Below are 27,603 nucleotides of genomic sequence, written 5' to 3' on the forward strand. Positions count from 1 at the left end.
TATTGAGATTTTTAAGAAATATTAAATTAAATTTTTAGTTCCACGTAACTTTTTTCTAAATATACTAATAAAATATTTAATCAAGTGACAGATTAGGTTTTCTTAAATAAGGTTTCATACATGCTCAAATTTTGTGTATAAAAAATGTGATTGAGTAAAGTATAAATTTCACTAAAAACACTAGATAGATTTTCTTATAAGATTAACTATCAACAAAATTAAAATAATATTTTGTATTAATAACAATTAAAAAATAACTTTAACACCACAACATCGACAATAAAGAAATTGATGAACACAATCCAACTAGACATTGTTATTTATGTCCCCATTTGCCTTCACAATATAGCAAGACCATAGTTTTTCAACCCAAGAATAAACTTTGAGTTTCCCTTGTGCTATGCTGATATTCCCTTGCAAAGTGTCACCATATCAAGTTAATATACTTATTGTATTTGTCTCTCTCTATCAACAACTCATAAATTCAACTAACTAAAGTTGAAGACTCTAGTAGATCTAAATGATCTTTAAAACTTCTTAATGAAGAAATCAATTGAGATTAACTTCTAGTAATTAAGAAAAGGAGAATTCAAAGGAAGGGATTGCTTAATCATTTCGATCATCATATCACTAGAGCTAGATAATATATGTCAGTCAAACAATATATACAAATATAGGTAGATAATCTTTAAATTTAAAGGAAAAAATCCAAAATCATAAAAAAAAATGAACTGAAGATTATCCATTCAAAGTAAGACATCAAGATTAATCACTTAAATCTTGATCAACTTGGTTACTTTGATATTAGGATGGTCAAACTATTAAATTGATAAACCATAAAAAAAATAACTTGACTCCCAATTGTAGCTTTTTTTAGGAATAAAGTTTAGAGTAGGAATATGAAGCAATAAATGCATAAAAGTTTAAATAAAAAAAAGGTCGTATAGCAATTATAATAAATTGTCCCAAGAAATAAAAAAATAAATATCATGTGTAAAAAAAGCCTAAATACATAATCACTTATACAAAAATTATTAGATCCGTATGATAACCCTTACGAGTTCAAAAGCGTTAATCAGAATATCAATCACCACTAATAAGTCATATCATTTACAAACTTAATTATTAAATAATATATTAACCAAGAATAGAGTTATTCTACATTCATGTTGGAACATTACCTCAAATCACAACTTTATGTTGAAACTAGTAATCAAATTTTGTTAAAAAATACAATTAATAAACTACTTATATTAATAATTTTTTATGTTATAGCTTAACTTTAATGTCTATATACATAATTAACATTATTATAACTCATGATATATCATATTACATCAATTTAATATATTTTATCACTTTAATTTAATGTTTACCAATTTGATATATATATATATATATAATAATAATAAAAATAATCACATTTTTAAGTCTATACCAAAACTTAAAATGTAATAAATATAAAGATTATGTACTAATGGAAACATTAGTAGCTATTTTTTATTTATAAAATATCTAAATTATATTTTTTAATATTTTTTTCAATCTTTTATATTTTTAAAAAATATTTTGGTGTTTTATTTTTAAAATTTTAGTCAATTTTTTTAAACCTTAATTGTTTTTAATTTTATAATATGATTTAAAATTTTTAAAAACCGTATCGTTCCCAATATTATCACATAACTTTTAAATTTTTTAAATATTTTGTAATGACCAAATTGATTTAAAATTAAAATATGAAGAATATAAATATTTTTAAAATATATAAAAGATTACAATGAATCTTAAAAATAAAATAAAAATATATTTTTAAAAAAACATAAACCTAATGCGATAGGATTAGGGTTGACTTTTTTTTTTCTTCTCATTATGCGGATCCTACCTGGTAGGTGAAATTCATAGAAACACGATAAAGGAAATAGTTTGACAGAGGAAAACTCACTTTTCCTGAAATTTGGGAGAAATGAAAAGACGAAAAAGGTAATGGAGAGGAGAGGAGAATCAAAGATAGTGAAGGGAAGAAGCAATAATTGAGAAGCAATTAACACGCAAGTATGAGTCACTTTCTTTCTTATTGTTACTGTTGAAGAGAGAGAGAGAGAGAGAGAGAGAGAGAGGGTCCCGCGAATTGAATAAACATTGAAAGGAAAAAGACTCTGCAACTGGTGATTTTTTATGATGATGGGTAATGCGCGACCTAATTCTAATTCTAATCTGAAAATGAAGCAACGATTTTTGAGGGTTTTATACTATTGCGTCTCTCTGTCTCCGCAACTGTGGCGTCTTCTTCAAATGCTTCGCTTCAGATGCAACTGCTTTCCTTGGAAAGGGAACAACAACGTCACTCTCCCTCAAATCTTTTCTCTTCCCTCTCCGATTCCCCAATGGCCTCGACCTGAAGGTTATATTTCCCCACACACTTTTCTTCTAAACTTTTCATTTCATATCTTCTAATTTATTATCATTATTATTATTATATGATTAATGATTAATACCATAATTTACAGTTGTCTTCATTAAATTATAATTTAAGGAAAATGTTAAACTTACACCTTAATTTTGGGGATGGACTAATTTTGGAGTTGATAGGTGTAGAAGAGAAGAGAGAGATGATAAATAAAAAATAAATAAATAAAAAGAGAGAGAGATTAAGAAGTGATAAATGATGCAACTAGAGAGAGAGAGAGAGAGAGAGAGAGAGAGAGAGACTGAGAGAGAGGAAGAAAAATGAGATAGAATGAAGATGGAAAAGATTTTTTTTTTTTTTTTGTACAGGGAGGAAATAAAAAAGATTTGGCTGTGTAAAGTGAGTGTATGTTTATAATTATCTGGAAATTAATTGCATGTGATATGTATGTACTGTACCCACTTTGCAAATACAATATTGGAGCATGTTTTGGGAACTTGTTGTGACTATAGATTAGAGATTAATCCATGCTGTGATTTTGTGCATGTGAATACAGAACAAGGTTTTGCTTCTGGAATTGTAAACCTTGGCGAACTAGATGTTTGCAAGGTCACTGGGTTTGAGTTTGTTTGGCACAGCAACATTGGGAAGCCTGTTGCATTCTATAAACCTGTAGGAGTACCAGATGGGTTCCATATCGTAGGACACTATTGTCAACCTAGCAACAAGCCTTTATGGGGTTTTGTGCTTGTTGTTAGGGAGGTGGAAACTAGTTCATCTGAAACAAGAAACAGTGGCAAGTTACCAGCTTTGAAGAATCCCCTTGATTATATGTTAGTATGGTGTTCCAATGCAGGAAGTAAGGAAGTGACAATTGGTTCTGCTTATTTTTGGGTGCCCCAGCCTCCTGAAGGATACAGTGCTCTTGGCTACTTGGTTACTAACAGGCCTGACAAGCCCAATTTGGATGAAATGATTTGTGTTCGCACTGACCTCACTGATAAATGGGAACCTTACCGGCTAATGCTTGATGCTGCTTCTGTAATTCCGGAGTTTCCGTTTCAGGTGTGGTGTTTGAGACCTAGTGACCGTGGTATGCTGGGGAAAGGAGTTTCAGTAGGGACTTTTTTCTGCACTAGCAGTTGGAACAAGGGAGAAGAGCTACCCGTTGTGTGCTTGAAGAACTTAAATCCTGTGCTGCCAGAAATGCCACGCCTCCACCAAATACATGCACTTATAGAGCACTATGGTCCTACAGTTTTCTTTCATCCTGAGGAAGTTTACTTGCCTTCTTCTGTTGATTGGTTTTTCAGCAATGGGGCCTTGTTGTACCGAAAGGGCGTGTCCATGGGAGAGGCCATTGATTCATCTGGTTCAAATTTGCCAGGTGGGGGAACAAATGATGGGGAGTTTTGGATAGATTTGCCAAGTGATGATAGAAGGGATTTTGTCAAACATGGGGACTTGAAGAGTGCAAAACTATATGTTCATGTGAAGCCTGCTCTTGGTGGGACTTTTACTGATATTGCTATGTGGGTGTTTTGCCCCTTCAATGGACCCTCCACTCTTAAATTTGGAATTACAAGTATGGCCTTTAGCAAGGTTGGAGAGCATGTGTGTGACTGGGAGCATTTTACACTTCGTATATGCAACTTCACCGGAGAGCTGTGGAGTATATATTTCTCACAGCACAGTGGTGGTAAATGGGTGGATGCCTATGACTTGGAGTATGTTGATGGCAATAAAGCTGTTGTCTACTCATCAAAAAATGGGCATGCAAGTTACCCCCACCCTGGAACCTATATCCAAGGGTCTTCAAAACTTTGTATTGGCATTAGGAATGATGCTACTCGTAGTAATTTGTATGTGGATTCTAGTGTTCAATACGAGCTTGTTGCAGCCGAGTATCTAGGAGATGCTGTCACAGAGCCTCAGTGGTTGCAGTATATGAGACAGTGGGGTCCTAAAATTGTTTATGATTCAAAAACTGAGCTGGATAAGATAATAAATGCTCTTCCCCCCAGGTTTAGAAATCCATTTGGTAACTTAATTAAAAAGCTTCCAGTGGAGCTGTATGGTGAGGAAGGACCTACAGGGCCAAAAGAGAAAAATAACTGGATAGGAGACGAAAGATGGTGAATTTATACTAAACTCGTATACAGATATCACATGGATTGGTCAAATCGCCAAGTTCTTTATCTAGGCCAGAAATGTTGTACTTTTATGTTGTACATTCATACAGAGAGGGAAAAAGTAATATTATAGTTTTGGGTGGTGCTTCTATTATTATTTATTGGGATTAGAGAAGAAGGGAACGAGGTCAAAATTAGGATTTGTTGTGTGAATATTACACGAGAGTTTTTGTACTGTGTCTGGTGTGGTGTGCTGGCGTGATTTGTTATCCATACCAAAATATAATTGAGCATCAGTGTAAATTATTCAATGAAAATTCTTGCACTTTGTATGTGTTTCTTGCGAGGTGAAACAAAATAAATAGCTCTAGAATGAGTTCCATACTAAAATATGAAACATTTGCTGAATTAAATTATGAGAATGTAAATGATTCAATAGAACGACGACTTTACTGCTTAGATAAAATTCATTTAAAAAAATAAAAAACATTGCTCTCGTTGAGAGTCGAACTCAAGACCTCCCGCTTACTAAACGGGTGCTCTAACCAACTGAGCTACGAGAGCTTGTGTTAGAGAAACTAATACTATAGTTGTTATTTATATAGGAAAAGCTCGGCCATCAAATTAGCATATCAACTGCAGTAGACAGTAAAAAATACTTTTTCAAGATTTTTTTTATGAAATTATTTTGGTCTTGTAAAAATAGAAATGTTATAAAACGGAATATCTACCGATAACTACATGGATTTGGATTCTCTCGACGCTCGCAAACTCCCTAATTCTTTTATTTTCTTTTCATTTCTCTATTACTAGTATATAAGGGATAATAAATATATTAGTTTAGTCATTTAATTTTAAGAATTCACTTCGATCTATTTACAAATTAGATTCTCTCCTGCCTTTGCAGTCAAGAAAAATAAAAGTATAAGTACACAAAAATCCATGCATATTTATCAGTAGATGTTCCGTTTGATAACATTTCTATTTTTACAAGACCAAAATAATTTCTTGAAAAAGTATTTCTTACTGTCTATTACGTTTGATATGCTAATTTGATGGCCGAGCATTGCCTATATCAAACAATGTATTGATTTTATGTACATAAAATAGTACTCTCTCTAGCAGTGGCTCTCGTAGCTCAGTTGGTTAGAGCACCCGTTTAGTAAGCGGGAGGTCTTGAGTTCGACTCTCAACGAGAGCATTGCTTTTTATATTTTTTTAATGAATTTTATCTAAGCAGTAAAGTCGTCGTTCCATTGAATGAACACGCACAGGGAAAGTGGATATTCAATCATTGATGCATCTTTTAATTTGTTAAATATTTTTTATTTTCTAGATTTTTTTTAATTTCTAAAAATATTAACATTTTAATTAATTGACTTAATTTCCCAACCTCAATCCAACCTAATTAAGGTTAAGTGACATTGCTTAAACAAATAAAAAAAAATCAAACATGACCTAACTCAATCCAACAATGTTTTATTAAAATATATCTTTAAATAAGTCAAGAACGATTTAACTCAACTAACTTATAAAAATGCATAAAGTAAGAAAAAAAGTTTGAAATGATTTTTAACTCAATTTAAAAATAATTTACATTCATTTTGATAAAGAAAAAAAATGTAAATTTGATTTTTAGTATTAGAAAAACAAAATTTTGCTACATTTGACGATAACTCTTTCCACCCACCACTACCACTAGTGACATTAGCAACACCTCTATTACTTGCACCACCACCATTGACATTATTGTCATCGTCATCACCGGTATCACACCAACACTAATAATGTCACCACTAGTATTACCACTTGCATAACTACCACCAATACCAATAACATTGTGGTTATTACTCTCACTATCACTAACACTACTATCACCAATATCGCCACCACCACACACTCTTTAACTAATTTTAATAGGACAGAAAATTTTCAAAGTAGAATTATTTTTAAAACTAAAAAATTAGAACGGATACTAAAAACAAAAGAAAGTAAAATTAGTTGTAGTTTTTTTAAAATTTTAACTTAAAAACAAAAATGTACCCCCAAACAGCCACAGATTATAAGTAGATATTTTCATAACTCGTCGGAAAAATTATTTCGGAAGAAATAGTGATGCCAATTTGATAATTTCACAACCTCAATATTTTTGGACGCTACATAAACACAATTGGAAAAAAGAAAAGGATGGGGTTATATCCACCACCACCACCACCTACAGTCGTGGATGTATTCAGGGGCATCAATATGCCAATAGAATTCGTGAGTCTCAAATTAGTTTTCATTCGTCATGCTCAAGCTTCTATACAGTGTAGCAAAGTCATATCTAAGCACCTTGAAAGTCAAAGCATCTATGTACTTCATCAACTAGAGGTAACCTAATCCAACCCAAAAAATTTGATTACATTTTTACAACATTCTTGAATGAAAGTGGCCAAACCCTACTCATTCGTTAAGGACAAGGACCAAAATACCTGCAGTATACAATACCAATAATGATGGGATGATAAACAGGAAGGTAACTCATGAATATTGAACAGTAAGATAGTTCAAACCTAGATAATTAGAAGGATGAGGTTCCTATTGAAGAGTATCCAACAGCCTTTCTTTCCTTCAGAGTTGAAGCCAACCAGTCCAGGCCCTCATAAAGACCATCTCCCTTAAGTGCACAAGTGCCTTGTATGTGCCATTTTCTATTCTTTAGATCAAAGAGACCTAGTCCTTCACATACTTCCATTGGTGTCATCGCTCCTCTCTACAAAGAAAAAAGAAAATATTAACAATTATAACCACACTAGGGCACAAGCAAAACTCAAATTGTTCGAGTATTTTGTTCATGAGGAAAAGTCTGCTATATTGTAGGATATTAGTAATTAATTTTATATAGCTCAATAAACCAGCAGAGAACAAAAGAATTCCAAAAAGCTCATTATTTCCACATGCTTGGTATATATTTGCAACAAAATCTTATCAATTCCAGAAGTTACTTTCAGCCATCAACTTGGTACATATCAAAATATTTTCAACCCGTTAATATCTCCATCAAACAATCAATATGTGTAGGTTAATAATTCAAGCCTGCAATTGGCATGATTGGATAGCATTATCCAATTATCATTGTCCGCTCATAATAGAGGGAAAAGAAAGAGCAGAAATGACTCCATATATTTGAATGGCAGAAGAAGACAGGTTGTGTGGAAAGAGTTAGACCCTTTGAAGAAGGGTTCAGGATGGCTATTTAGACTTTGAAGTATCGATAAAGATAAGGCTCTAGGACCTTATGGTTTAGTTCTGGACTTCTGGTTATCTTTAAAGCCTTATGTCTCTAAACATATCCAGTTTCACCATTTGCTGAAATTTAATTATTAAGAACGATGCCAGCATGGACCATACTTCTGACCAGTACCAGTTGTTCAAAGAGCCTTTGATACCATCATCCCAAGAGTTATATGATCCTAGAAACTTTAGTTATGCGCATACTAGCGCATGAAAAGTTTTATATTCTAACACAAGATGATAGCAGTAATAACAATTCAGAAACCCCTTAACTAATTTCATATGATTTTAATTGTTCGAATGAATTGATTATATAAAAACCTAAAACCAATATGTAGAATTATATTTTAAACAAGCTAAAATAGTTTAGTTTCTGACACCCTCTTTGTATATTCAGTAAACAATGTCAAACAATTACATGCATTTGCTCCTTTAGCGTCAGGTCATGCAACTGAAGAAATGCAGATAAAGTAACAAAGACATACCAGGTCCTGTTTGTTTGCAAACACCAAAATGACACTATTGAGCATAAATGGGTCATTTATGATTGTCTGCAAGTAACACACAAAACAATTCAAAGTTTGTTTAGAATAATACACACACATATGAAAGTGAAATTCGATTTTATCACCTGAAATTCCTCCTTTGCTTTACCAATTCTCTCACGGTCCAGGCTATCAACAACATAAATCTGCATAGATGCACACAACAAATATATCAACCTTGCTACCTTGTTCCCATGGACCTATCTTCCAGGCCTATCAGACGGATTAATGATGGTGAAAGAAGGAAATTAATTCTTACCAGGCCATCCGTGTTGTTAAAGTAATGCCTCCAAAGTGGCCTTAGTTTCTCTTGCCCTCCAACATCCCAAACTGTGAAAATAACATTCTTATACTGAACTTTCTCCACATTGAAACCTGCAAGGCAATATAGTTTTATAAACCTAGAAAAACAACATATAGACCCATTTGCTCGCCAAAATTAACAATCCATGTCAGTGCCACATACACATTCAACAACTATCACTAAAATAGTACTACATTAACATGTCCATCTTTAGAGTTTCACAGAAAAATTAGTAGGACACAACAAGTGAAATCACCACCATTGGAGCTAGCAGAATAAGAAAAAGATGATATTGAGCAGAGACAGAAGGAAGGTTAGAAGAATGATAATTAACAAACACTGCCTGCTTATGGCTCAATTCTTCTTCCCATCTAACTTTTGTTCCACTAGACTAGATTTAGTTGAAACTCGAAACACAACATCCATGCATATGTTTGCCAACACAAGAAACCTAACCTACTGTAAAAATCAGCTTTATCATAGAAAAGAAAAGCTTCACCGGTCAAATACACAACTCTGCTAATTTTCAAATCCATGCAATCAAAGAAACAAAAGTCAAGTAGATTACCAAGAAGAAATAAAAGAAATATTGCATGTAAATTAGAAAATAAGAGGCAACCCACTCACCAATTGTAGGAACGGTGGATAAAACTTCTCCAATGTGGAGCTTGTAGAGAATAGTTGTTTTGCCAGCAGCATCAAGACCAAGCATCACAACCTGAATGAGATGACAGCTTAGAAATTAAGAAGCAGAAACAGAAGAAGAAAAAGAAGTACCGTACCCTCATCTCGGTGCTGCCGAAGAAGGTGTCCAAGAGCTTCCGAAAAGCTTGACCCATGCCGAGTAATGAAAAAATTGGAAGCCTTCAATTTGCAAATTCAGCTGAGAAAGAGAGAAAGGGAGACTTGGTTTCAACTTTGAACAATCAACCAAACAACCTTTGCCTTTTGCTTTCTTCCTTACTTCCAAGAACTTTCTTCCTATGTGGCACCTAAAACCAACAAAGGCACAATTTCATTTCAACTTTAACACTAAACAAACACAATACTCTATTTTTATTTATTTATTTATTAAACTAAAATATGTTTTTGGTGTCAAATAATAACATTCATTTTTAATTTCAGCTTTATATGAAAAAGCTTTAAATTTAATAATTACCTTTAAATTCTTTTTATCATTTATTTTTATTATGAGATACTTCAAAATATATAAACAATTAAAAATAAATTTACTTTAAAAGACTGTATAGTAAATATTTTAAAAACTATACTAGAAATGATATTGAAATGTAAAAATTAAAATTTTAACAATATTTAATTTTAATTGAATTCAATATAACTATAATGTGTAAAAAAATATTGTTATTCAGAATAAATTTATTAAATTTTTAATAATTATCTTAAAAATCACACGTTATACAACTTTTATTTGTTTGATAATGTAAAAAACAATTAAACGTACTAAAAAGTGAACAAGAAATACTCAAGTTTATAATTTAGATCTATAAATAAAAGTTTCCAATTCTTTTATGCGAATAAAAATCTTTTCATAACTTTTAAGTTATATAATAAACGGTAATATGATGCTATGTTAATTTTTTTAAAATATAATTTTTAGTCTGTGTAATATTAATTAATTTTAATTTTGGTTTGGTAAATGCTTTTTTTTCGGCCTTGTTAAATTTATAAATATTATTTTTATCATCAGAAAATAAATAATTAATTATAATTCATGTAATTTTAATTTTTATTCGATAATAACTCACCCATATTATGAAAGATCCTACAGTACAAAAATGTGATTTAAATTTTTTTGATAAATTTCTATATAAAAAGCAAGTTGTATTTTAATATATTCTCTGCATCCCAAAATTTTAACTCTTTTAATTATTATTTTTTTTCTCAAATAATTGACATTTAAAATTTTCAAAGTTTCGTTATTATATTTTTCTTAATTATACTCTTAAATAATAAACATTTTTCTCATCAAATGATCACTTTTATATGACAAAAGAGGTTAATATTGTTGAAAAAATGAAACAAAATTGAGATAATGGAATATCGATTTAATTCAAATTGATATTACTAAACATTTACTAAATCATGTGCATTTACTTTTAAAACTTGTTTAGTAGTTAGTAAATGACAGAAAGAGATGTAATAATTAAATAATTACCTTTAGAACTTGTTTAGTAGTTCGAATATGACAAGATGGGATATAATAATTATCTAATCATATCTTATTGTTATATACAATAGCTAACCTACATATATTTAAAGGGAGTATTCATAATCTTTAATTTTAAGGAGAATACATACATGTCTTAAATTATAAGTTTTTAGTCTCTCTAAATTTATATTTTAGATTCATTATTTCTAATTTCTCATTCGTTGTTAATTTTGTCTTGATTTTGTTAATTTATTTCTTATATCATAATTTTCCTTCAACTATCTTTCCATTCCTGATGAGTATTTTTTTCATCTAATATTTATGTCTTGATATAATAATAAATATTTTTTTAAAAAATAAACTGCTTGGTCATTTTATTAGATCAACAAAATATAATATCTACTTATGAAACTAGTAATGTTATTTTATAAACCTTTAAACTAAATATTATTTATTTATTTTAAAATGTATCTTAATGACAAATACTTTAAATTATAGAAAAAAAATATCCAAAAAATACTTGACAAAAATTTATTCGTGAAAACCAAAACTTATGATTACAAGGCTTACAAAGTCAAAAACATTAAAAAGATTACATAGAAAAATACTAAAACATGCCAATTTTACAAGATCTAAAACCATTTTTCAGTCCAAATTATAATTTAAATAATGTTTAATTGCGCAGAGTTAAAGTAATTTTGACAATCATCAATTAAAGGAAAGGAAAACGTTACTTTCACAAAAAAAAAAAAAAAATAGAAGACATTTTTGTAATCATATATAAAAAATTATTAAGATAGTTTCTCATTGCAAACAAGCCATTTTTTTTTCCTAGTTGAAATCGACAGTCACGTTAATGTGACTTAAAATTAAGGTTTAAGATTCTATTGAAATTACAGAAGCTACAAAAAAAATTTAAATCAGAAAGACTAAAAATAAATTTACCTCAAATTTAAAGAATTAAAAATATATTTGAACCTAAAATTAATCATCCAAAAAATAAAAATGATTATATTTCAATTAAACTCCTCATGTTAAAATACGATAACCTTTAACCCTGAAAAATTATTGGGAAAAACAGTTAAATTTCCGAAAGAAAAACTTTAATCAAATGAACCAATGCCAATCCTATGTTAAAACGAGGGAGAATCAAACATCGTTGAGGGAAAGGAAACAACACCAGTAAGACCCTAGAAATAGAACGTAAGGCAACCACATCCAGCAAGCGGCGTTTCTACATGCAAGGCGAAGGGCGTGCATGCAGTGAACGAAATTTTTACAACTATTAATGGTCACGACTCATTGACCACCATAACACTTGTACAAATACAATCCTCATCCTCATACTCTACATGTTGAACCACCTTCACCTTGTCCTACGGTTTCACTAATAAATAAGATGCAATATAGATTTTCCCTGTTTACTTTCAACAATGTACAAAATATTTGGCAAAGACTAATTTGCTGGAAGGGGTAAAGAAATAAAATCTTTTCATTCGATAGGCATGATGGGAGCATGTGATCTACAACAGTAGTACCATGAAAATCATATATTAAAGGCAATCATGGCACATCGATTCCCCTAAAATTAATTGGTGAAAAAAATACAAAATATCAAACCACGAGGGTTTTTCTGCACAAACCACCAGAGGTTAGGAGATCATACCTAAGGATTCATCAATACTCAGAATTGAGTCATCCATCCTATGATTCTACGGAAAGCTGCCTTGACGAGTTTTTCACAAATGACTATTAACGTCCTAAATTAGCAACTGAATAATCTACACTCACCCAATAAGACAAGGCAGTATCTTCAGCCAGCCAGCCAAACCTCTGAAATCAGGAACCTATACCAAACCAGTCCCAACATGAAATATTGGGAAAACTACATTTTAACGAGGAAAATGCTGCATGTGTTCTCAAACCATGTGGTATTTGATTGAATAAAGGCTCCTATGACACAAGCCAAAATGCCCTAGGTGTAATGTGCTAACTCTCCCATATTGTGTAGCCTAAATCTATGAGTCAACCATCTCATCTTGCAACTCGCTCGGGGCAATAAGACCTGGAATAGAAAGCATTCTTTGTCGTTCCCTCTCTCTCTGAGCTGCAGCCTCTTCAGCATACAGATCTTTATTATCCTGCAGTAAAGAGGGCCAGTTAACAAACCTTAGATGCTGAAGCAAAAGCTAACCATCTGTTACGTTAGAAAATTTAATTGCTGAAAACATCCAAGTCACAAACATCAGACGTTAATACATAGGATTACATCAATGATTCATGAATTAGATATCAGGCATCTTGTGGAATTAATAAAGCTACATTTTTAAAATACGTTAGTTTTTTGGTCATTCACCAAACAAAGTATACAAAGTGCTTTTATGCTAGGCGTACGAATTTTTTAGACACTAATTTCATTTTAGCTGTTAGGAAATGCTTTTCAAAAAAAGCAAAAGTTTCATAGGAAAGCAGTTAGCACAACCATGATGCAGTAGTCAAACTCCATCAATTATTGGATTGGTCAAAGGGAGGAAAAACAAACAGTACTGCATAAAGCATTACCTGAGCTGAAAATTCTTTTGACTGTACAAGAAAATCTCGTATGTGAGTTTTAAAAGTGGAGAGGTCATTTGTGGACTCAAAGAGACCTTTAACAAGTTGTGTAACCTGCAAAACACTTGCAAATTAGTCAAATATTCAAACAAAGGACGGGGGACTATACATTAGTTGTTTCTCCTCAATTACCTCTGCAGTAGTCATGTTGGGAAATGAAGTGCTCAAAAGTTTTATTGTGAACTCGTGTACAAAAGCTGCATTACTTGGGTATGGGTAGGGATTTGTGGCACCATCCCAAAGAGGCTCAGTTAGGGCACCAGTTTCTGCCTGAAAAACACCAAATTCTTCATTAACAGCAATTTATCACTGTCATACGACAAAAATAAAAGCATGGATTTGAAACTGTACCAGACAGAACAAATGTTGAAGCACCAAGACATGTAATTTGAACCCAGGCTTATGAAAAGTGTCCGTCAAGACAGCAAATATCTCTTGCTCAATTGTCAGAAAGTATGTCCGATAAAACTGATTACAAAACTCTGATGCCTGTTTAATATACGCATAACATTCAACCAACAAAAAATCTGCTTCAGATAAATGAGGGAAAACTTGAGGGAGGATTAGAAATCCTCCAAAACAGGAAAAGTTAAGCACAGTAACAAAAGAAAAACTTTGGAAAAGATTTTTAAGGTCAACAGTGAAAGTAGTAAAAAAAAATTACAAAGACCACACCTGAAACTTCTTCAGCATCTCTAACAACAGGTTCAGCCCAGTTTCAGCAATATTCCTTTCTGTATGCCGAAATGCCCATATGATTGAATCCATAACAAGCTTCAGTTGCTGGAACAGATTACAAACATCATACACAAACTACAAAAACTAAATTTTGAAGAACAGTCACAGTCAACATTAGATAAAGTCAAATAAACTGCATTCAATTGGTTTGCATAGGCAGAGCGGGAGCAAGAAACTCAACCTGACTTGACAAGCAGAACAAAGCTGGGAAACAATGAGTAGCTATGGCACGCAGTAAAGAGAAGAACTTTAGCCGATGCTCTGGGTAGTCTTCAAAATTTTTTGTAATCATCTGTGTAACAATAAAAGAGTAGATATAAAACAGTTCAGATATAGTTGCAGATATCCAATAATTATACACCATCACGATTGAAAGAAAATAACTGATGATAAATCAGAGCATAACTTCTAAATAGTCACAAGCCAAATTCTTTAAATTTATATCTCACTTGACAAATTGACAGTCTACATTCACCAAAAATAAAGTCGTGTAAATTTGTAAAAAATATTCATTGAGAAACTAACGGAAGTGACTGTGGGTTGGGAAAGCTGGAAATCAAAAAGTCATTATCAGAATGATGGAACAAGAGCATTCACATCCTAGCCAGATGACCTATACAATTACCTCCAATGTGCACTGGAAAACAGCTTCAAATATGCGGGGGACATCATCAACCATTGCAGCTTTATATCTACAAAATATTAGAGAAGTGAGTAATACTACTGTTTGTAATTAAAATAGCTAACATCTAGCAGCATACTCTTCACACAAGCTAATTTTGGCCAAGGGTTGGCTTCAAATATAGGGATGTGAATAGGACAGGTCAAACTTTGAATATATAGGTTAGGCCTGTTCTGTAAAATTAAAGTCCAACCCTAACCTAGTATCTATCATAGACTTTTTTATAGATATTAGCCTATTTAAAAACTTATTTAAATTATTAATGTTAATAAGGCCAATAAACTAAATTTTTAAAAGTCAACAAAATTATTTTTAAAATATAGTATACTTAATATTATTAAAATTTAAATTTTAAAAGAAATATAAGAGAAAGTTTGAATAATTTTCTATTGAAGGAACAATTCATATGTAATCATATATGTTGACATACACTCATGCAAATATTTAAGCTTATAAACCTATAATGAAAAAAAATAATTGTATAAAAAAATATTTTAAATATTAATAATTTATTTTTGTTTTGTAAATTTATTTGTTTATTTATATTTTTAATAATATATATAATTTTTATTGTATTATATAAATAAATACACTAATCTTTCATGCTTAACAAACTTTTCTATAAGCCAAAACCTGACCTTTTTATATAAATAAACTTTTTTAAAAGCCTAAACTTGATCTCATCCTTAATCAGATGTTAAAGGAATATAAAAGTTCAATCTTATGTGTTAAAGCTCCCATTCGTTAATTAAATAAAAATAAACAAAACAGATAAAAATGACATACTTGTTTATAATTGTAGCAAAAAGTGACAAAACCTCTGATTCCCTTGCATCAGGCACATTCCTGGCATAATCTCCTAGAACAGGATCCATCATCGGTGGCACAAATTGCTTTCCAATCTGTGGCTGATCTTCAGCCTTGTCCAAGAATGTATCAACCAGTTTAAGTGTCTCTCTCTTAACCGAACTGCATTAAGAACAACACTATCAAGGTTACTGGATAGTAATCATTATTACAAAAGCAATGTAACATTAATTAATTCTCACCGTAGAAGTTTCACATATGACGTTCTAGATGCAAAAGGTCCCCCTTCTGCAATACTTTTTGATATAAGCTCACTATACATTCTGTTGCAGGTAAAACATATACTACTTAGTACTTGCTGGCAAAAAGAAGAATCTTGCCCAATATTTGCCGCTAAAGTATCTATCTCAAAACAATATTTTAGTTAACAGAATATACCTGTAGACATTCAACATGTCCAGAAAGATCAATGTGATTTGAGGTAGGAAAAACGTTCCTAAAGAAGATGCAACACTTGTATTTGTCTGCAAATTATCACAAATTAGGAAGGAAAACAAACAAAACTACAGACACTACACTAGACTACAGATCATAATGATTAGAGATATAACATATAACTATTTTCAAGTGTCTTCACCAAACAGCTTGAGCTGTTTGAATAATTGGTTCATGACATGGCATCACAAGCTTGCATTACCATCTCATTTGATGTAAAAACATTGTAATAAAAGTGAAGCTCAATAGAGACCTAACAAAAGCACAGTTGTTCAAACCTTGGCACTAACAATCAAACAACTAAAACGGTACAACCTTCTAATATACTGATCCCTATAATAAAGTTCAGTAAGTAATGCAAGATTTTATCAAACGGAGGTTGCCCTATTACAAGATCAGGTTAAGCCACAAATATCACCATAAGCACAAGGGAGTTCATAATAACCTATACATGAAGGTCCATCAGCAACAGCAGGATTTAAACCAAAAAACCTTATGATGAACTGCCAGCGATGGACACATGAAAAAGGGTACAGGAGTCAAAACCATTTATATTCTGTTCATTTACTAATAACGGATGAAATTAAAAAAATAAAATAAATTGCACCCCTTTCAAGAAAAATATTGGGTAGGAATTTTTTATATTTTGCAAATAAAAGATCAATCAACAAATTTAAAACTTGCTAAAGATAACAAGAAAGAACTTGCAGTGTTCAAAGCATGAATGGTGAAATATTATAAAAATATTGAGCAGAATTACATTAAAAAAAAAAAATTACTGTAAAATTTTACCTGCAATATATTAAGCACAGTTCGGATTACATCTTGATCCTTCAGAAATTCAACATTTTGATGTGCCTTCCCTATAATTTCCATCCATCTCTGCAGAAGAAATTGAGTAAGACCTCTGGCATTATAACACTTGACTTCCTCAAAAAAAAAAATGAATTCAAGTAAATAACATTTAAGAGTCATAGGAAATAACACGACTAATAAAACTGACAGATAACCTGATTTGGGAGAACCATCAACTTTTGAAGATATTCATCTCGCTTCTGGGCATCAGACTCTGCTTGAATCATGTTACCAACCTAGAATATTTTAATCAGTTAAAAATATGAACACACAAATATAAACATGTAAGACTAAAATTATCAATCAAATTGAGAGATAAGAATGGATACAGATTCATAGAACGTGTGTATTTGATGGGGTTCAAGATCCCCAATTGTAGTTGGAAGGCCAGTAAGAAGTTCAGAAACAAATGGCTCATTTTCTCCAACCTGACATAAAACGATCATGATTATTGCTATGTAATTTATCAGATATTAAGTACTGATGGCAAATGGAAGGGACATGCTAGACTCTGGTTTTGGAAGGATGGAAAATGAATCCATTGTAACCATGTTACCTGGGTGATTACAAATTTGCGTTTGCACTTTTGGACTATTTTCAGAAATGTATCACAAGCCATATCCTGAAAACATTAACAAAACTATATGCATGAATTCTCAACAGCAGATATACTTTACATAAAAAAAAAAAGCTGATCATTGAAGAATGCCACATTGTTTAAATTTTAGTATTCAATTGGAATAAACTAGATGACTGGCAATTTGTAACCCAAATAGTCAGTCTATAAGGCATACATGGATTAGATAATCAAATATACTATCGCACCTTGAGTTGGATGGTCTATACACCCCAGACAACCAATTTGTAAAAGAAAATAGAAAATTGAAGACTAAAGGGAAATATTAAAACTAATAAATTTAATAAAAATTCTGAAGCAAATTTCTAATTTGTTTCTTTAATTTAAGATGTTTATCTTGGAAAGTTTCCTTAACTTCAGGTACACCTAAACTGCCCTAATTGCAGCCTATTAGAGTTATTGTTGTCAGTATACCAAAAAGGCTAAATGAAATGTCAGAGTGCAGCCACAAGGGCATCAGAAAGTTGCCTTAATTGTGGGTACCCCTAGCCAAGCCTAATTGTAGCCTATTAGAATTAGTTATCAATGTCTCCAAAAGGACCACCTATAGAGGAGTTGGCCGGAAAGGCTAGCTGAAGCATCAAAAACTGTGTGCAGACACAAGGGCATTAGCTCATATGTTGTTAAGATCTCACATCAACAAAAGATATAGCCTATCTATTGCTTATAAGGCTTGGGCAGTCCTCATCGCCTTACAATTAGGTTTTGGGATTTTACTTACAATTTGATTTATGAGATTGAGTTAGGTCCTAAACTCAAATTCTAAAATAGTATCAGGATCTATCCTAGATCCAAGTTGGTGTACCCTAGGTGTGAGGGTTTTAGGGTATGTTGTCAGTGTCTCCAAAAGAGAAACATATTAAGGAGTTGATCAGAAAGGCTGAGTGAAGCGCTGTAGAGTACAACTACCTGGACGTCAACCCTTGGGTGGTTGAGATTCTACATTGACTATAAAATTGGCCTAAATGGTGCTTATAAGGTTTGGGCAGTCCACACCAAACGTGTCAGTTATGTGGGATAAAATTAGACCAAAAAACCCAAATCTGAGTTTATATAGGTTAGGAAATGATAGTGAGAAAAATGAAATATCTTGTGAAAATCACTTAATTTTCAAGAAAAAGGTCAAAAGGAATGTGAGTCAAAAGAAATGAAACAAACAGAAATATTTATTATACATAATACACAACAATAAAGACACAAGATATCAAACAGTTATAGTCACATAAAAACAAAACTTAAAGAAAACATCAAAACTATAGTCATTTAACATAAACAAAGCTCATAAGTCATAATGCAACCAAAACTATCACATCCTAAGCTTATTTTGAACTAAATTATGCAAATATCATTAGAGATAGCAGACATTTGAAGACTGAAAAAAATTCAAGGAAAAATATAAACATGCAATATAGAATGCAATTCGTGTGAAGATGTCAAATAGTAATACTTAAGCAACAAACATTAAAAAACAGCATTTCAACTTTAAGTCATTTGACATAAACAAAGCTTATAATATAAGAAAAAGTATGACAGCTTAGGTTTATTCTAACAAGTTAGGCAAATATCATTAGATATAATGATCACGTCAAGACCGACAGAAAACAAAGAAAAAAGACATAAACCTAAACTCCAGAATGTGTCTCATGTAAAGATGTCAAAAAAGTAATAATTATTAAGCATCAAATGTTAAGAAAACAGCATCACCGACGGGAACTAAGTGATAGGGGTAGTTAGGACAGTTATTGGCAGAAAGTAGGAACAGTTGCATCTTACAGTTTATGTAAACATTCACTGGCACTTATGTATTATTAGAATATGTTGAATAGTAACCGTCATGTTGACAGTCTAGGGTGGAAAGTTAAGTGTGGTTGCATATTACTAAATGGTGTGTGTATACAGCATATTTGATGTTCCTTGGAACAGCAAATCGTGCTCTATTTTGATTCAATATTACTCTTCAATGTATTCAATCTCAACTTGGACTACAAAAGTAATTAGGTTTCTTCTAACAAGTCATGCAAATATCATCAGAGATAAATAGACATCTAATGACTGACAGAAAACACCAAGGAAAAAAAACAAAACCTGAACTCCAGGATGTGTCTCATGCATAAACTCAAACAACTTATTCACAACGGTTTTTAGAAACTTCCAATGAGCTCTTAAAAACCGAGGATACTGTCCCACAACATACCTGCCAACAGAAGCAACAGTATATTATTCAACAAAGGTATAACATTATTTAACATTGAGCAAATCAATACAAAAACATCTCTTACATGATATTACTTGCAATAACAGCTTTGTTATCTTTTCCCTTTGTGATTTCACAGAGATTTAATAAATCACGAATGACCATGACCAAAAATCTATTTTCCTGCCACATAAACACGATGTGAGTAATAATTGTTTAGAAAAATCAAAACCACGAGAAAAACAAAGATACTTGCTGTGTTCTCAATTTTTTTTTAATTTTCCAAAAACTAAGGAGTTGGATTCTACGAGCCTTTATCTTCTCTAGTGTGCCTTTTATTAAAACAAAATACAATTAACTATAAAATAAATTTTTAACTAGATTTTAGTGATATTTTAATACGTATTAGCTATTTATACTATCATTTATCACACTTTGAACTAAAATATATTTTTATATCTTTTGTATGATCTTATGATCCTATATTTTACAATCTTACACATCTCTCTGAATCTTATTAGGATGGATCTCTATTTTGACAACATTGGGCACAACAATACATAATTGGTTGCTCACACTACCTGCTCTTCCATCATGGAGCCAGATATAGATCCTATTGCCCAGCACAGTGTGTTCAAATTGTTCCATGTCCAGTCCTCACCACTAAGTTGTTTGCTTAACTTTCTCAGCATCTGCAGATTACAACATAAAAGTCCACTCCATCAAGGCGTGACATTTATAAAGGCACAAAAATGCAACTTCTTAATTGTCAGTCAGGATATCATATCACCATAAAACAACATTGATAAATCCTTGAGTTAATGAAGTTCAGCTTCTTAATATTATTTTTCAAGAAACATCCAACATAAATTACCATCGTGATTCTACCATTAGATGAAACGAAAAAAACAGCACATATTTGGAATAATATTAACTTCCCTATGATAAAATTTGAAATAAATAAGAAAGAAACCACTGAATAATTTATCTCCCTTCAAAACAAGAACATATCCACTGCTTTCTAATTTACATACCTGCTTTTCAGTATCATCATGGTCAAGATGCGACAAGTAAATAAGAGTCTCCCTCATAATCTGTGTAATTAATCAAACTTTGATTAATCAGAGAATATGATGAAGAAATATCTCAAATTTACAATTTTATCATCTAGTAAAATACAATATTCAGAAGAAAATGGCTTCAAGTTCAAGATAGATTTTATATCTATGAATGAATATTAGAAATTAAACTCTGGCAAAGATCAAATTTGACCTTATTACCTTGTATTGAACAAGAACATCATTGTCTTTCATTGTTTCACGGACTATATTCCCATTCTCATCTTCAACAATGAGAACCTCTTCTGGCTTAGCCATACGACAGATCATAAGCATTCTCAACTTTGACATGGATCCAGCATAGAGCTGGCGGCGCTGAAGAAGCTGAGAACCAAGGCCATCAACCATTCCTGGAGGCATCACAGGCACCTGCTTTCCAGTGAAAAACATATACCCATCACCTTAACCATTCTTAGAAAGATGAAAATACCATATCAGAAGCAGACAATAAATACTCATTATAATATCTAAATTTTACATAAAAATCTTTTAAAACAATGTAAAAGAATTAGGGAAAATATTGGAAATTTAAAATTGAACAAAAATACACCTTTGAAAAGGTTGTGAAAAATACACAACATATCATTAATTATTAATTGAAAACCATTTTTCATACAATCTAGATTCCAAAATAATGGCTTTAGGGTTTAGACCAATGGATCCAAGCTAAATCTTGTAGATAAATACTTTACCCAGAAGACAGTAATAGGATATTCTATGTCAGTGCATGATAAAGAAAAAAAATAAATACACAATAGCTTAAGTGTAGGAAAAGGAGTAAGGATATAACAAGGCAAATTGAAGGAAGAAAATCCATAATTATTTGAGCTAATTTCACCATATTTGATTTTATTCATTAGATTATATTTACAGCATAGTATCTTTATTTAATTCATTAACAAGTATACTAATATATTAAATATTTTGGGAATATGGTGTACAGAAAAGGAGCAGTATAAAAAATTGAAAATGTTCTGTTAATTTTTCTTTTTAGTAGGTACTTATTGAGACTAACAAAATTAGAGGCAAAGGAGCATGAGAAATACTCTTCCAAGAAGAGAAAAGTATAAAACGAGTAATAAAATATATCAATGTAGTAAACAACGGCTGATATATGTTCCAGGCAGTAAGCACACAACAGTAATGTTGTTACAGCCAACACAACAATGACATTGGTAATATCAACTCTCAATGTTCAATCAAAATAAAATGATATCAAACACAAAAAGGAAATGATTCTATCTTGCTACACGAAAGTTATTTTAAGGGAAAAGAGGATCACCAGTGCTTGATTTTTAATAATCAAAACCATGGTTATGACTTATGAGAAAACTTTAAGAAGAAAGCACCTGAAGTCCTATCATGTTTGGAGATGCCACTGCAGTGTTCACCATGCAACGTTGTGGTGGCTCAAACAGTTCTGAAACCAAGACATTCCAGTAGTCCAAACATACCTGATATTTTTCACAAAACAAGTACAAGTCTTGTACAATTCAGAACACTTGCCAAGACAATTTTGGGGATGGATAGGAAGAGAGGGTCTATCATGCAAACTCAAGAATGAAAACACAAGTTTCAGCAATCATAAATCATAATCATAACATAAGAAATAGACAACCAGAAGACATCAATGTCAACATCATCATACCTTAAAAACCTCAGTATCATCTACATATGAGATGTTGATAAGATATTCAAGACCCAAAAGCAAAGCAGATATATTCTCTTGAGTGGACTCCAGAATTCGAATGTGAACCTGCATAAACAGAAGGGTATCACCACACCACTATAATGTTAATAGACTTGAACACTAATCAAGCAAACAGAAAAACTATAACCAAAAAACAGAGGAAGAGGTGCTACACAGATTGGAAAAAAACTAATCGACATGGCAATTCAATATACAGAAAGGTGGGTCCATTCTCAAACATGTCACACGCATGATATGGTACACATACACAGTATAAAATATTCCCAAAAGTAGGACACATTATTTCACCTGATCTCATTACATTTAATGAATATATACTTGCAGCATACAATCACAGATAGACATAAAGCTGAGAAAATAAACCTGCCTTGTAAAATGAGGTGAAGAACAATGCCAAATTCTGTATAAATGCCTAAACAAGGGAGAAATTTTGTCAGAGATGCTTCACAAATAACTTAGTAGTAAGTCAGGATCCAGTTTTGCCATATTACAAAGACTTACTTGTTCCTCACTTGAACCATGTGAATATGCCTCAGGAATATTAGTACTGGGTGGAAGTATGGTCTGCGTTAAAAAAATGGATACTAGAATATGATAATGCAAATAAACAAAATACGATGTTGAACAAAATGTAAAGTTATTTAAACACACCTGCAACTGAACCATGAATATATTATACATCTTAATATGGGCATCACATAAATTCCCAAACTGAAGGGCTGCCACCTGTGTACATAAAAAAATAAATATTGATCTTGAAAGTTTCAGTTAAAATCTTGAGCACTTAGAAGATGGAGCATACCTCAGTTAAGCATTGCAATGTCAGGTTCTGATATGCAGGAATGGGGAAAATTTTCAGTAGTGTCTCAAGCTGTAATTAACATACAATCAAAGATTTCAGAATTCCTCCATGGCAATGTTAATTAAGCAGAAATCTGGACCTACCAATGGTGATTCAAATATATAACCCAAAGGGATCCATGATAGGAAGGCATGCAATGTAGAGAGTGTTGCCCGTATAAGCTCAGTACGTTGGGACACTGATAACACATATAAGCACAACTCATGTATGAGCTGAAATTCACTGCAAACAACCACATAATTCTCAGCAATATAAAGGCACAACTTAATAACCCATTAAATAAACAACTAGGGCCTGAAAATCAGGAGCAGTAAGAGGATCCATAATCAATGGCCAGCATTCAGACATCAGTTTCAGCAATAAACAAGCACGACGGAGATTGTCATCCCCTCCCCATGGGCCAGGGCAATGGCATGTCCTTTCTTGAACCAGAAAAAAAAAATGCCAGATCTCCAAGGTAAAATAGATAGAGAAATGAAACACCAACCAAAAACACTGTTGTAAGTTTCTAGCTAAGCAAAGTTATTAATTGTTACCTATTCAATGATTGTTTAAGCTCTTTTATCTTCTGTTGAGTCATCTCTCCTCTTGAAAAATCAAAAACCTCTTCACTCAATAGCTGAAAGAACACGTTTTGAGATGTTAGTCATGGATCAGAAATTTTTAATGACAATAAGGATAATCTTACCTTCAATATTGCCATACAATTCTCACAAATTGTTTCACTAGTTTTAGCTGCTGAAACAAGGTCAGGAATGAAGCTTCTCCACCTCACTGGCCATTCATGCTTCAAAATCTGTGCATGCAAAAATTCATATATAGTTACCCCAAAACCAAAAGAATGCAATATAAGATTGCAACATATTGATAAAGTGGAAGGAAAAAGAAACCTACATATCCATCAGAAAAACAAAGGAAAACTATAGAAAATGTATCCATTTCATCTGAATAAAAATATATGCACTACATAACTATTTGAGAATAGCATGAATATTCAATTGAGATAATATTAGGAAAGTACAATATTATTTTTACCTGAACTAAAATAATATTGAGTTTGTTGACATACAACCGCTCAGTTCGAAATGAGGCCTCATTGCCAGAAAGCTATACAAAAAAAGGGTTGATAAATAAATAGACAAAAGATGCAGAAAGAGTATAAGCAAAGACAAAACAACAAAGCAAGTGAAACTAGCTCTGGTCTCAGCATTCTCCAAATGTGACTGATACCTGTACAATAACATCAGAGATGAAATTTTTCATTCCATCTCGCTGCTCAGCAGGCAATGCATTCCATCTATATTTAATTACGCCTTCTAGAACCTGTACACATAAGTATAGGGAAAATATATCCAAGGCAGGTAAGAATAGAATTATAATAACAAAGTGGAGAACATGTATGAAAACTTATAATGTTGCTTCCAAAGATACTGAACAGTAAACACATTGGATGCAGATGTCAAAACAAAACACCAACAGAGTAAACACTACACAAAAATTAAACACAATAATACACAAAAACTAAAAGATCCAATAGTTCCATCAAACCAAATAACACCAAAAGATTAGTTTCGATGAGGCTCAAGGCAACTAAAGTATACAGAGTAAAATTTCAGCAGATACAGTAATCAAGCCCTCTGGAAATCAAATGTTGATTTGTCACAACTGAGACACCAAAATATGTCCTTCAAAGTAAACATGCTTCTAAATTTGATTTATCACTTATAGAGGCTTAATCTAGCACATATACCTTGATCCATACAAATCCACGTGAATTATTAAGTTCAGGGAATAACATGGGTGATAGGCACAACTTCCATTCTCTGGGCATGTCCATTATTGAATATTTAAACAACTCTTAATTCCCAGCAGTCCTTGCATTCTGATAACTTCAATATTTGTGGGTCCTAGGGCATCTCAAAAGAAAAAGCTGGGCAACTCACATTTTCACTCATATTTTACTCACAAGTAACTGCCGTTGATTGTATAAGCAGCATTGTTCATGTGGCAAACATGTTGGCACACTAACACTAGAAAAGCAAATCTTAAATTCAAGAGCTCGTTAAGTTAAGCCGCAAGCTTCGGAGATGCTCAAATAAGGTCTGTCAATGGATTAGGTTCCTTTATAAAACCAATGTAGTCGGTCCTGAATATTCATTTGGGCATCACCATACAATTTAGGGTACTATTTTCCTTTTGACTCCATGAAATGCCGGTATACTAATCTAAAGTCTAAACTATCCAAAAGTTTCATTCAAATTTTAGTACAGGACACAGTTTTGCGTGCTGTTATATATGAAAAAATAATAATAATCAACATCAGCCAATTATAGATCATTAAACAAACCTGCAACGCGAAGAACTTGGTATTTAGGCTTTGAGTGTTCTGTAAAATATGCATGACTTGAAGCCACATATCCGGATTATTTTGCAAATCGCGCAAAATCTGGTCAGCAGCGGTTCTCTGCAGTATTGAAATATAAAGAATCGTTGTTTCAAATTTCAAACGTAAAAGATAGCATGCTTTCCACATTAACAATGCAACCAGTGTTTCTTTCCCGCGACTAGCTTAGTGAAACCATGTCATTACTAAAAAAGACTCTGTTTAGCTTATAGAGTAATAAAGCCTAAAAGCGCGAGTTAGTTCAGTACGGTGTCACTCCTCAGACGCATTTGAAGACACGAAAAGGTAATAAAAGAGTAGAAGTTTGGAGAAGCGAAATGGTGAGTGAAAGTAAAGAGAATTGGTGAAAATGTTGAACCATAGAGGCGTGTAAGCGAAAAGAGAGAGTGTGAGAAGAGTATAAAGGGAAACAAAACGCAACCTGTTCCTTGGATCCGGTGCCATAGAAGGCAGCAACAGTGGCGTCGAGTAAAGGCACATCGATAGGTTGGCTCAAATCCCTGAGATTCTCGGCGGCCATGGGATAAACCCTAGAAAATCTCAGCAAAGAAAAAGGGAGAAAGATTGTTGCGAAAGATTTGATTTGATTTGAGGGAGAAGAAAGGGGGGAGGGAGGGAGAGGGAATTTGGACTTCCTACGTTATATAGAGAGAGAACATACATGACAGCTTGAATTTGAAGCAGACTTGGAATTAATTAATTATTTCTTTAATCTTTTTTATTTTCTTTTTTTCCTCGCTCATTTTCTTGTGAATCAATAAAATGTTTGAAGCCAGGGGCCCAAGGCCAGCGCGTCCTTTGTTCCCGGTCTTTTATCCTATGGTTTCGTATTTCGAATACACATTTTAAGATTAAATGTGTGCAATCAAATTGAAACTAGTATTTTAACTTATTATAACTAAAACTTATAATAAATTATATATAAATAAATATTATAATAATATAAAAATTATATTTTAAATTTATATAAATAAATATTTTTAATATAAAATTTTTTTAATTTATGACATAATCTTATTTAATACAAATTATTTTTTATTGACAATTTATTTTTTAAATATTAGAATTTAATTTATTAATAATTACGATAAATAAAAATTGACTTAAATAAAAAATTTCTAAAATTCTTTAAAAAGATTGTCAAAAAAAATTCTTAAAATATTCTCATGTAACATGATCATATTTGTATTTTATATATAGGAATTGATTAAATTAATTTTTATCTATTTAAAAATATTATTATTATTATTATTTTGTTCTTGTAATTTTAATAATTTTTCATTATACATATCTTCATATTTTTATAAAATTTTTCATTATCATCGGAAAGATTTCATGTCATTATCGTTAATTAGTGTATATAAGATATTTCATTTTGTGTATTTTTAATGAATAAAATAAATTAATTAAGATTGAATAATAGTTTGTGATTAATAATAAAAATGATTTTTGGTAGTTTATAAACAGTAAAATGAGATATAATATAAAAATTATAAAGACAAAATAGTAAAAAAAAATTATATACGTCAAAACTTTATTATTAGTGAGATGCGTAGATAATGAAAAGGCACGTATTTTTTTTATATTTTACTAGTGGAGTTGAAGTATTTCGTGACTCTATATGTATTTTATCTTAGAATTTAAAATAACTCA

At 31.8% G+C, this 27,603-nt stretch overlaps 3 protein-coding genes and 2 non-coding genes across 5 annotated transcripts; 2 read left to right on the plus strand and 3 right to left on the minus strand.

Moving 5' to 3' along the window:
• The first annotated feature begins 1,911 nt into the window (after positions 1 to 1,911).
• On the plus strand, positions 1,912 to 4,871 carry LOC109810970 (hypothetical protein At1g04090). The gene is made up of 2 exons (XM_020374589.3): positions 1,912 to 2,401; positions 2,964 to 4,871. Exons 1-2 carry the CDS (start codon positions 2,176 to 2,178, stop codon positions 4,544 to 4,546), a joined length of 1,809 nt encoding a protein of 602 aa, XP_020230178.1. The 5' UTR covers positions 1,912 to 2,175; the 3' UTR covers positions 4,547 to 4,871.
• Positions 4,872 to 5,029: 158 nt separating this feature from the next.
• Positions 5,030 to 5,103, minus strand: TRNAT-AGU (transfer RNA threonine (anticodon AGU)). Its single transcript has one exon. It is a non-coding gene; the product is annotated as a tRNA-Thr (tRNA).
• Positions 5,104 to 5,666: 563 nt separating this feature from the next.
• Positions 5,667 to 5,740, plus strand: TRNAT-AGU (transfer RNA threonine (anticodon AGU)). The gene has a single exon. It is a non-coding gene; the product is annotated as a tRNA-Thr (tRNA).
• Positions 5,741 to 6,802: 1,062 nt separating this feature from the next.
• On the minus strand, positions 6,803 to 9,662 carry LOC109810961 (uncharacterized). The gene is made up of 7 exons (XM_020374581.3): positions 9,447 to 9,662; positions 9,292 to 9,382; positions 8,620 to 8,735; positions 8,447 to 8,506; positions 8,301 to 8,366; positions 7,095 to 7,294; positions 6,803 to 7,013 (listed from the first exon to the last, which is right to left on the minus strand). Exons 1-6 carry the CDS (start codon positions 9,501 to 9,503, stop codon positions 7,103 to 7,105), a joined length of 582 nt encoding a protein of 193 aa, XP_020230170.1. The 5' UTR covers positions 9,504 to 9,662; the 3' UTR covers positions 6,803 to 7,013; positions 7,095 to 7,102.
• Positions 9,663 to 12,308: 2,646 nt separating this feature from the next.
• On the minus strand, positions 12,309 to 26,609 carry LOC109810867 (protein EXPORTIN 1A). Its single transcript, XM_020374450.3, has 32 exons — positions 26,372 to 26,609; positions 25,894 to 26,010; positions 24,777 to 24,869; positions 24,582 to 24,653; positions 24,235 to 24,342; positions 24,083 to 24,165; positions 23,630 to 23,768; positions 23,487 to 23,555; positions 23,336 to 23,410; positions 23,186 to 23,248; positions 23,052 to 23,096; positions 22,622 to 22,729; positions 22,323 to 22,427; positions 21,136 to 21,342; positions 20,890 to 20,949; positions 20,437 to 20,547; positions 19,941 to 20,038; positions 19,747 to 19,855; positions 17,581 to 17,646; positions 17,354 to 17,452; positions 17,180 to 17,260; positions 16,962 to 17,051; positions 16,113 to 16,198; positions 15,917 to 15,997; positions 15,654 to 15,836; positions 14,811 to 14,877; positions 14,367 to 14,477; positions 14,123 to 14,230; positions 13,799 to 13,936; positions 13,580 to 13,717; positions 13,397 to 13,501; positions 12,309 to 12,975 (listed from the first exon to the last, which is right to left on the minus strand). The coding sequence occupies exons 1-32, from the start codon at positions 26,468 to 26,470 to the stop codon at positions 12,853 to 12,855; spliced, it is 3,237 nt and encodes a 1,078-aa protein (XP_020230039.1). The 5' UTR covers positions 26,471 to 26,609; the 3' UTR covers positions 12,309 to 12,852.
• Between the last annotated feature and the right edge of the window lie 994 nt (positions 26,610 to 27,603).

This window comes from Cajanus cajan, chromosome 11 (genome assembly GCF_000230855.2).
Source record: "Cajanus cajan strain Asha chromosome 11, NIPB_CcT2T_4, whole genome shotgun sequence".
Classification (NCBI taxonomy): Eukaryota; Viridiplantae; Streptophyta; class Magnoliopsida; order Fabales; family Fabaceae; genus Cajanus; species Cajanus cajan.

Coding starts and splice junctions, on each gene's coding strand:
- LOC109810970 (XM_020374589.3), top strand. CDS start 2,176: ATGATGATGGGTAATGCGCGACCTAATTCTAATTCTAATCTGAAAATG. Junction 2,402..2,963: donor CCAATGGCCTCGACCTGAAG/GTTATATTTCCC, acceptor ATGTGAATACAG/AACAAGGTTTTGCTTCTGGA.
- LOC109810961 (XM_020374581.3), bottom strand. CDS start 9,503: ATGGGTCAAGCTTTTCGGAAGCTCTTGGACACCTTCTTCGGCAGCACC. Junction 8,736..9,291: donor ATCCACCGTTCCTACAATTG/GTGAGTGGGTTG, acceptor ATTGCCTTGCAG/GTTTCAATGTGGAGAAAGTT. Junction 7,295..8,300: donor TTGCAAACAAACAGGACCTG/GTATGTCTTTGT, acceptor TTTTCTTTGTAG/AGAGGAGCGATGACACCAAT.
- LOC109810867 (XM_020374450.3), bottom strand. CDS start 26,470: ATGGCCGCCGAGAATCTCAGGGATTTGAGCCAACCTATCGATGTGCCT. Junction 19,856..19,940: donor GTTATTGCAAGTAATATCAT/GTAAGAGATGTT, acceptor TTCTGTTGGCAG/GTATGTTGTGGGACAGTATC. Junction 13,937..14,122: donor AGATGCTGAAGAAGTTTCAG/GTGTGGTCTTTG, acceptor TATATTAAACAG/GCATCAGAGTTTTGTAATCA.